At 31.5% G+C, this 11300-nt stretch overlaps 1 protein-coding gene across 1 annotated transcript; it reads right to left on the bottom strand.

Annotated features, from left to right (window-relative positions):
* Nucleotides 1–6688: 6688 nt before the first annotated feature.
* On the bottom strand, nt 6689–7919 carry LOC130647034 (uncharacterized). Its single transcript, XM_057452747.1, has 3 exons — nt 7507–7919; nt 7039–7101; nt 6689–6846 (listed from the first exon to the last, which is right to left on the bottom strand). The coding sequence occupies exons 1-3, from the start codon at nt 7763–7765 to the stop codon at nt 6761–6763; spliced, it is 408 nt and encodes a 135-aa protein (XP_057308730.1). The 5' UTR covers nt 7766–7919; the 3' UTR covers nt 6689–6760.
* Nucleotides 7920–11300: the final 3381 nt, after the last annotated feature.

Here is an 11300-nt window from a genome sequence, read left to right as displayed (position 1 = left end):
GAATTTTTGCCTTTTCAGAACAAAAACACATTATACTTTGTTAAGCCGACGCTAAAATAAATAAAAAGTAAGATGAAGAAAATGCTGTCAAAGAGAAATGAACGACAAAAACATTGTTAGTATTAATTTCATACTGCGTTTAACACAACATGCAGAAGCTTTTGAATTTTTTCATAATACTTGTTCATTATTCCAACTACATATCCATATGAACATTAACAACGACTTATTTTGTTGTACGAATAAACTGATTTTTTTTTTTTTTGCGTTATTTGGTGAGAATCTTGCTTTTCGAGGATTTTCCTTTTCTTTCATTTATTTTGTGAATGTTAAGATTTCAGAAAAAAATGCACGTTGAAAAAAAATAAATGCATCTGACTTTTATGATCAATCGTTGTTCTCGACAAGAACTTCTTTTACATATTCATTAAGTAGAGGCGAACTGCGCTGTGGCACAGCTGCTGAATAAAAGTTCATGATGAGTGTTGATTTTAAAGACCAGACCGAATGGTTAGTCGCCTGCCCCATAAAAAAGTCTCCACAATAAATCAATTTTGTTTACGTCTTTGGAGTGCTGAATTATTTATAATTGATTTTTTTTCGATTTGTTATGAATGTGTCCGGTTATATTTATTCAAATTTGGCGCCATCTTACTATAACAAAATTTATCGTTCGAAGTTGTGGTACCTTAATCATAGCAAGGTTCTGTAAGGTTTTTTCATGTTTTATTTTAAGTTTTTATTATATTATTGTTGCCAGACATGTTTTATAGCTAGCATCATAAAAAGCCACCAACAACTGGCTAGCTAGCTAGGAATATATATATATATGTAGCCATGTTCTTTATACCTAGCTAAGTCTCCAGTTTATATTTAAGTGACTAGCTATTAGCTGCTGTAGCTAGCTAATGCTAGCTTTAAACTAAAGATTCCCAGTATATATATTCCCACAAAACACATCAAACGTTATTAACCCTGAAAATTTTAAACATTTTCCTGGGTTTTTTTTGGTTTGCGAAGTTCTTTTCCTCCAAATTTTCTGAAAATAAAGTTTAGAAATTACTTATTTTTAAAATGTAAATTTAATTTGTTTCAAATTGTGGGCAAGAACCTTAATCAGCATGCTAAAAGAACTGACTTTTCTTAATTTAAAATTACTAAACACAACCATTTTCTTACATTTAGTGTAAACTTTTGTGTGTATGGCTTATATTTAATACACCAAAAGAGCTACTTTGTTGATTTCAATTTTATACTCTTTGTAAGCTATTTTTTTCTTCTTTTTGACATTTCTGTTTTACCACTCAATTTTTACATTTTATAAGTTATTTGGAACAGAATGGTATGAAATAGACCAAATACCTGATCTTAGTTGTTTTTAATTTACAGGCTGTCTGTGAAACTTTAAGGGGAACATTTGGTGGAAGACAATGGCATGACATATACTGATAGAACTGATTTTTGTTGTGTTAGATGTTAAATCTGAACCTTTTTGACATTTTATGTTAATTTAGCGAGGAAGGACCATATATACACAGAAGAAGAATTCGATTTTACACCTTGCAAGCTTTGTTTTTCTATATTTTGTATAAATTCTTACTGGGGAGGACTCCGTGCAATATATCGAAATGACTGATCCTTCTCGATTTAAATTTGATGTGTTCTAAATCGTATATAGTTTTGGAAATTTTGTGTAAGATTTAATGGGTAAGGGCTAGATGCAATATGTCAAAAAACTTTTTTTGTTGAATCAGAAGCACTCCCTATAACCATTCTTTTTTTTACAGTTTGTGAAACTTTTGTGAGGAAAGAGTGTATGCAATATTATCGAAATAACTGATTTTTGTTGCAAACTGTTTTTCTTTGGCATTTTGGATCAAAATATTGTTTTAGAGGGCATATGCAGTAGATATATGTACTAAAATAGTTAAATTTTGCAAACTTTAATTTTGTCGTTAGCTCTCATTTTTTACATTTTGATTAAACTTTTGTGGGAGACCGTTGGTATGCGAAGGACCAAAATAAGAGATTTTAGTATTATTTAGAATTTGTATTTTGTGTTGCAAAATTGGTGCAAAAATTGACATAAAATGAACTTATATACAGATTGATTGCTGTTGTTTAACATGACTCATTATGACTTATATATATATTTTATGAAAATTTGTGACAGAATACTATGTGAGATTTGAAATTTTGTTTACTTTATTGATGGTAAAACAGCATGCAAATTGCTAAAAGGACTTTATTAATTTTAGATTTAAACACCGTTATTTTGTTGGCATTTTGTCTAAAGTTTGGTGAGGAAGGACTGTATGCAATATATCAAATAATGTTTTATTGCATTATAATTTGTCCTTGCAAATCCCTTTTTTTACACCTTAGATAAAAAATTCTGTCAGAGGCACAATTTATTGTTTATTTTTCACATTGTGTGTCAACCTTTGGCAGGGTTTGCAATAAACTAACTGATTTTAACATATACAATGAGAGAGATTTGTGTTTGACATTGATCAGCTTTTTTGTATATATGTGGCGTTTTGAGTGATTTAAATTTTATGGGTGAGATGTATGTTGAAATGCTTTTGGAAACTTCTTTCCGAATAATTTTCGCATTTGTCAGATGGTCAGAGCAAGTAATTTTAGTAGATTTAGATTTTAAATGTCACATAAATAATGCAGTTGTTGAAAACCTTTAATTTTTTTGGTCATTTATATAATAATGCAGATGTAAGATGCGCACTGCTGTATTGTTTGTTTTTTGATGGACGCATATCTGCTACATAAATTAAATGGAATACAGTGGATTCTTCCACGGGAAACAGCTAGTTATCCTTATTTCTTTATTGTTCTAAACAATAGACCTATTGTTTTTAGCTTAAAATCCTAGCCTGATATTCTTATAAACCATATTTTTATGTAAAAAAGACCGTATTTTATTGCCCGATGTTAATAAATGTCAAAGAAATGCCGATTTACGTCCAGATACGAGTCAAACTTTGCTAGGTTTACAAATATTTGTATGCATTAAAATCTCGCCTTAAGTTAAAAATTAGCGCGGCTATTGCTTGCAAATTAGGTTTTGTAATACACAGCTAGTAAATAAAAATTTATGACGCCAGAGTTAATTTTAAAGACCAGATCCGCTGGTCTGGAAGTCCCGTAAAGCCTTGACTATTTATTTAGTTTTTGTAATAACAAGCTAGTTAGCAAGATAAAGTGAAAATTGCCTTGAACAAAAAAGATATGGTGTTTTCATATAAACGGGTAATTAAAACCGTTGGTTGAAGGTGAATTTTTGCCTTTTCAGAACAAAAACAAATTATACTTTGTTAAGCCGACGCTAAAATAAATAAAAAGTAAGATGAAGAAAATGCTGTCAAAGAGAAATGAACGACAAAAACATTGTTAGTATTAATTTCATACTGCGTTTAACACAACATGCAGAAGCTTTTGAATTTTTTCATAATACTTGTTCATTATTCCAACTACATATCCATATGAACATTAACAACGACTTATTTTGTTGTACGAATAAACTGATTTTTTTTTTTTTTGCGTTATTTGGTGAGAATCTTGCTTTTCGAGGATTTTCTTTTTCTTTCATTTATTTTGTGAATGTTAAGATTTCAGAAAAAAATGCACGTTGAAAAAAAATAAATGCATCTGACTTTTATGATCAATCGTTGTTCTCGACAAGAACTTCTTTTACATATTCATTAAGTAGAGGCGAACTGCGCTGTGGCACAGCTGCTGAATAAAAGTTCATGATGAGTGTTGATTTTAAAGACCAGACCGAATGGTTAGTCGCCTGCCCCATAAAAAAGTCTCCACAATAAATCAATTTTGTTTACGTCTTTGGAGTGCTGAATTATTTATAATTGATTTTTTTTCGATTTGTTATGAATGTGTCCGGTTATATTTATTCAAATTTGGCGCCATCTTACTATAACAAAATTTATCGTTCGAAGTTGTGGTACCTTATCAGTAGCTAGCTAAACATACCCTTTCTTTGTTTCTTGAAAATGACCCTCCGTCTATTGCGACCAAAGCGACATAGCTATCATCAACTCAATTTTCATTTCAAGGGCTAGGTATCTGAGGAAATGTCATGTGATATTAGCAAGAGTAACTCATGAATCACGTGGCTAATGCTGTATGCCGACCTGATCTTAACAGAAAACGGCGTGTCTCGATCAACCAGATTTTCACGGAAGAAATGACCATAAAAATATTTGGGTAAGCGGGTCAAAAGATTGGAAATTCGCTCTAATATATTTATGGGAATGAGGAAAATAGCTCCGCTACGCTCTGCAAAAATCAAATTCACACGAGGAACTTTCTATAATTTAGTGGGTACAGAAATAGCCAATTGCATTAATGATCTTCGATTAGCTATTGAAGATGTCACAGCTGATTTTGAAAATACTTATCTGATCACACCCAATCGTTTACGCCTCGGCCGCAACAATGACAGGTCACCAGTTGGTCCTATTGTCTTAACTGGGAAGCTTGTGGAATTTAATGCTTAAAACTGTAAGATATTCAATGCACGGTTCAAATGTTGGTTTATAAACTATGTACCTAAACTAATGAAATAACCAAAATGGTTTCGAAACATTCTTAATATCACAATTGGTGACATAGTCTTATTCTTAAAAGCAGAAGAACTGTCGGGACAATATATGTTTGGCTTAGTAGCTAAAGACGAATTTGGAAACGAGACTATCGTTTCCAAATTCGTCTTTAGCTATAAGAAATGTTGTTGTTAAATATCGAAACTCAAGCGTTTCAACTAATCGAGTTACAAGATCATCACGTTGATGAATTGGACATACAAACTAAATTGCATAAAGCTGAGTTGAAAGCAAAAAAAAGGGTAAAATTATATTAATTCAGACAAGTGTAAAGTATTGATCATCGATATCATTTATTATTCAAAAATTTTCATTCATGTCTGGAGGCAATCTATAATTAACACTGAATTTTGTGTTGCTTTTGTGTTATCTATCCCACTATATGTTTGTTTTGTGCTCAATATGCATGTTACGTGCATGTTACGTTGTTTTTTTATGGTGTATTGCGTAATTAACTTGTGTCTTATGTTCGTGTTGTTGACGTCACCAAAGATAAACTCCAATATCTCTGTGTTTTTGTCAAAAGTGCATGATCCTACACATTTTCTTGATCAGCATTTCAAGCTGTATACAATAGATAACGGGTGAACCAATTTCTAACCGTAATACTTTATTTTGATTAGATTTTTAAGCTCGATTATACAGAAGCAACGAGTAATCAAATGTCTAAAAAATAATTGTGTATCGACGCGTCATTGCCGATGTCATCAAAATTTAAATTACGGATCTTCTGCATTGTCCTCTTGCCAAAGTGGATTTTTCTACTGGCTTATAGACTAGTATTTATATAAATAAAGTCTGGTTTTTGAGTCATCAAAAAGTCACAACATAAAGCTACGTTATTCAACTTATGTATTTACATCATCTCTCTATGTATAGTAGGAATATCTATATAAGTAAATTCTCGCTTATAAATCAACAAAAAGTTACAACATAATGTACTTTGCACATTCTTAGATACGTACACAATAAAATATTTATACAATATATACAGTAAATCAGTAGTGAAAACCAAAAAAAATATTGTTTCCGATAAAAAATTAATCGGGAAAAATTATACAGATGCAGTCTAAAAAATGCATCACTTAACATTACCGTATTTCCCGACAATAAGAAAACAGACATTATTAAGACTCTAATGCTGTGCAAAATAATATTACAAATGAGGTAAAATCTAGCTCTACGAGAAATCATTTAACCATCTTTCCATATTAGATAAAAGCACGTTGAACTTATCAAGGTACCCCTGTCAATGTTTATTAATTTGGACATGGGATCCTAACCGCTACTTAACAATTCTAACATTAGCATAGTAACATTCTGTTAATCGTGTTTATGACACAACGAGTTCTATGCGTCCACGAAGTGGAGTATTGTTTAGCTTTGCACATCATTGTAGTCTAGGATTTTGTTATTAAAACCTTGCTATAGGGAATGTTAAGGCAGACATTAAGCTCATGCCCAGAATCATCCTTTCTCTTCTCAGCAATATATAGACGAGTGTAGATGTGTGCACACCCAGTCAGGCATACGAAAAAGTGCCATATTAGGTAAATGGCTACATTCCCAAAATTGCAGCTTCTGAGGAAGTTCCAGAAGGTACAGCCATTTATTTATTTATTTACATTTTTACAATATCAATTCATTACTTCAACCCATAATACATTTAAGCGGCTACTCATCTGGGTTAAAACAGAAAGTGTAAGCTATCTTTAAAAAATAAAATATTCCCTTAATATTCTCTTTCTAATTTTTAATAAATTTTAGTGTGCCTACCTACTAGACAGAAGTAGCATAAACTAAGACCATTCTTGATAAGATATTTGTAAAAATGGTGCAGATAGTCGAGAATTTTTCATCTCATTTGTTAATTTTGTGACGTAACGGTACGATGCCAATTTAAGAGACTTACGTCAATAGCATTTTCAAAATTAGCGAAGCCATTTCATTGCACTTCTCCAAAATCGATAACAAGATTTCCTAGTATCCTGCTCTTTCCTGAAACTTCTGTTTAAAGGTAAACCAGCCGACATTATTATACACACAACAAAATTTATCATTTTGAGAAAGTTCCACAAGTTATTGTGTGTTTCTCAGCAAAAAAATAGTACACAAACATAGCTCTAGGACAAATTATTACTCATTATTGGATACTTACCATTATAACGATTTTGCGTGTCTTTAAATTTGCATATACCTTCTTCCAAAACTGAAAATTAAAAGAAGAAAGTAAATTAGTCGACATTACTGGTCACCAACGTAGAGAGAGCAATTGCGAGATCTACCTCGTTGTTCCTAGTTCATGTTAAAATCAGTAAACGATAAGAAAGCTGCTTATGACAAAATAAAACTTGTTTTGTGTGTGTGCTCATGAGATTTATGACCTAGATTTGTAGCCTACTCTTCTGCTCATTTGTTAATTTGCCCATATTTTCTTCCAAAACGTCTGTCCGATTTGATAAACCTTTAAAATTAAATGAGAAAAGTATATTAGCTGTCATTACCTTATCAAAATAAAAGGAGCAATTGCGAGAAAATCTACCTCGTTTTTGACAGTTCATATGTTAAAATCAGTAGATCATGAAAAAATAGGATTCTTATGGGAAAAAATGTTTTCGACCTAGATTTATTAGCTTACCCCTCTGCTCATCTTTTATTTTTCCCACATCTTCTTCCAAAATTCTGTAGTATGTACAGAGTATGCGAAAGAAAATATCGAATCAATTTGCTAAATAACTGCGAGGTAAAATTACCCCAAGCCTCGCAGTTTTCTTTTTATACCTTGCAGGATTTCTATGGAATATATTCTACAAATCCTTTTAAATTCTTCAGAACAGACAAAGCCAATAATAAAAAAACTACTCATTACGTTTAATATTCTTTTTCAATGAAGCAATATCATTTTGCATCTCCATTATGCTATTGTGAGTTTCCTCAATATCTCTCAGAAGATCTTCACTCTCAAAGGAATTGTTCCATAACTTATATTGCATGTCTTCCAACTGTACTCTCAAAGTGGTAACATTCGACTTTAGGAACAGACAAAGCTTATAATAACAAAAGTACTTATTACCTTTAACATTATTTTTCAATGAAGCAATATCATTTTGCATCTCCATTATGCTCATGTGAGTTCCTTCAATTTCTTTATCGTCACTCTAAAGAGAATTATTCCAACTTAATTTGCATATCAACTAAATGTACTCTCAAACTGGTAACATTTAACATTATCCGATTTTCAAGCAAGGTATTGCTATTTCTTAGCTCGTTTAATTCAATGTCATGACAATTTTTAAAACGACATTTCATCATTTCTTAATTCATGTAATTCGTTGTCATGATCGTTCAACTTAATTTGATTGGCCAAAACAATTGATCGTAGTAATAAATTGTTTTGAAGATCTAAACTTACTGGTTTTAAATCATTAACGTCAAAAGGATGGTTATAATTTAAACCATGTAATATCTTAAGCAGTTCGCTCCATTTGAGTGAAAATTCAGAACCATTTAGAGCTGTTATACCAGCAAAGTGATTAAAGGAGTTTCGCATATTTTTTCCTCTAATGCAAAATGCTCCTACAGATGTGTGTGTATCCGGGGGATTAATATTTCGCCAGTTTCCATCATCAGGTACAGCTGATGTCAATGCTTCAATAAGCAATACAATCAACGTTATATCAAAGAGGTTACAGTCTGTTTCGTTTTTACCAGATGGATATAACAGGCTCCATTGCGGTTGCGTAATCACTCCCTTGCCTTTTAATCGTGCCAATATAGTTCTTTTGGAAACTAAGAAACTGTACAAATCTTTTGGTTGTTTTGGCACACCATTGTTGTGAAGAACATTAAACAGTGCACTTCTGAGCGGTCCCAAATTAAACATGGCTGGTCTGAGCCATAGCTCACATGAGGGTACAAAATTTACCAGAGTCATATCTAAAATCACAGAGAATGTAGGTTTGCAGGTTTAAAACTTATTTATAAATTTATTGATGTATTCTTTGCTAGAAAAGATGTATATACATAGCCTAATTTTATTCGGTTTTATTCATCGAATTCAAATCATATCAAATAGACTACTGCGCCAGATAGCTCCAATTGTATATCTATTAAGATACTGCTTGTCAAACTCGTTTAATATCTACTGAATTAGGAAATCAAAGAAATTTGAAGAAGTTATGTTATCCTGTCAATACGAACCATTCTTTTTTAGTAATTTGCCAACCTGTGTAACCTTTTGTGTAGAGCCTAAAACGCTTGTCAAAATAATTATTATTGTGTACTTTTGACGAACCATTAAGGAGATATTAGGTTTGAAAGGATTTTTATGACTTAATCAGCTGATTCACATCAAAAAATGTTTTTTGATGTAATTTTGCTGGACGGTTATGTTATTGAGAAGCAACATTGTGGGGCACATGGGCTACACGAGTTATACCAACTGAATTGCACTTCTTCCTTTATAAGAAACAAAATTGTTTCCTGAAATGAGGATGAGATTATGTAACTTCGCCTGCTAATACAAAAAATTGTAAAAAATGAGAAAGTAAATTGTTCAAGGATCTTGCTAGAAAGAATTTTAGGATTCTAACTTTATAAATTTTTAAAAAATCTTCCTTCGAATTTAAGAAACATCCAGGCTTAAACCATAGAAGTATGTTTTTAATAAAAAAAGACATGTGTTGAAATTTGCAGAGTTTTTTCATAAAAAAAAATTGTAGATTATTAGTTAAAACGATTATATAACCAGCAATAAAAGTGTGCTAATAACGCTAATAAGCGCGCTTTGTATCCCTCAGTCCAATCCCTGTCCCATGTGCCACCCACCTTTGTCCCGGATTAAAAAGAAATGATAGATTCTGATATGTATTTCGTTGACAGTACAAGAAAGGTCCAAACCTTGCAAATGAGGTATTGTTGAATGTGTTTATCAGCTAAATTGCAACCGCTCAAATTTCAATTGTTTTAAGTTAAAAATATGTTTGTTATAAACTTGTGTAACAGATGCAGGAGATGGGTGTTTTGACGCTAAAAACGAAGTCAAGAATAAAGTTTACCAAAAACATTGAACAATTTCATGTATTTCATTTAGATGACTGAAATTGTTATTCCAACGTATTTCATTAGATATTGATTAGATCACGTGTTTTTGAAACCTACAGATTGCATCACGTCAAATAATAATCTATAAAGACCAAAATTTGTTATTTAGTCTATTGTATACAATCACCCTGCCAAATAAAAGGTGCACAAAATTATGTTACACAGTATGTTATATACTGCCCTCCACCAAAAAAAAAATTCTGAAATGTAAGAAAAGGACGGTTTGTAAGGACCAAATCGAAAAAAAATGGCAAATCGCTTGTAGTACTTTCTAACAAATTTACACAAAATAAAAACAACAGCACTTGTAAGGTGTAAGAACTAGTTGACCAATTTTTTTTTCAATATATCGTATATGATCATTCCTTCCAAAAGTTGAAAACAAAATATAAACAACAAAACGAAAAATAGTTTTGGTCAAAACAACTAAAACAATAAAAACGCACATAACATAATTTTTTGGAATATTAAAATCAAATTATAACAAAAAATCAAAGCGATAATTTTGACCTCAATTCTTTTTTAAATATGTTAGTACAGTTTGGGCAAGAGAAGTAGAACCACCTGCGAGCGGACAAAATAGATTCATTTATTGTTGAATGTTCCATTTAACTGTTTTTGAGAAAAAAATATTAGTATTTAAAAAGTAGCAGTGAGAAAAACGAAAGAAAAGACTTCACAAATTTTTCTATATTAAAAATAAACATTTTTACACTTGGATGATAATTTCTGAAATCATTCCTGAAATCTTCATTGTACAGTGATGTGAACATTTTCAAACTTTCAATAGGGTTTCAATGACACTTCTTAATTGTATTGGCAGGTAATTATCATTGACTTCGATTGTATTATTGTCTTTCTCTTTATCACCTTCTACTTTAGAACATCATCTTAACGGATCATTGCAAGGATTGATATTGCTACAACAGTGTCATTAAAATTTGTGCACACTTCAAAGTTACTTTTTCATAAACTTCAACAACCCAAAATTGCTTCTTAATTCAATAAACTGGTCATTTAGATTATTTTATACGCTAGCTTGGACTTTAGCTGTATATGGAAATGTAGCGATACATGTATCTTCAGTTACGATGGTAGGTTTTAAACAGATAAATCCCAGATTCGTAAAAATAATTTTTTGCAAAAAAATAATAAACCGGTTCATTCACGAGATATCTCGACATGACTAATTCAATAAAATTAATTTTCGCGGAAGGCGATTCTTTGGGCTTGCGAAAATAAGTCTTCGCGAAAATTAATTAACTTACGATGGTGCGGATTTTTAAATTTTTGTGCTTGAGTTAGTCGATTTTTAAAATCGCTACCTTAATCTCAGGATTTATCGTCTCATGCACATCTGACAGCGAAAATATCAACAGCGGTGGTTTGACATACAAAGCCTGGGAATGAGGTTGTTAAATTGGAGACAAAATAAAGATTTCCAAGGAGAAGTTAAGGAATTTATTAGCCATGTGAGTAAAGTGTTTACTATGAAACGTATTCTGATATTTGTACAATAATTTCTTACTTTAGAGGCTAAAGCCTAGAACATCCTCGTCC

Source organism: Hydractinia symbiolongicarpus, chromosome 6, assembly GCF_029227915.1.
Source record: "Hydractinia symbiolongicarpus strain clone_291-10 chromosome 6, HSymV2.1, whole genome shotgun sequence".
NCBI lineage: Eukaryota > Metazoa > Cnidaria > Hydrozoa > Anthoathecata > Hydractiniidae > Hydractinia > Hydractinia symbiolongicarpus.
This window is presented reverse-complemented; position numbering and strand designations above follow the sequence as displayed.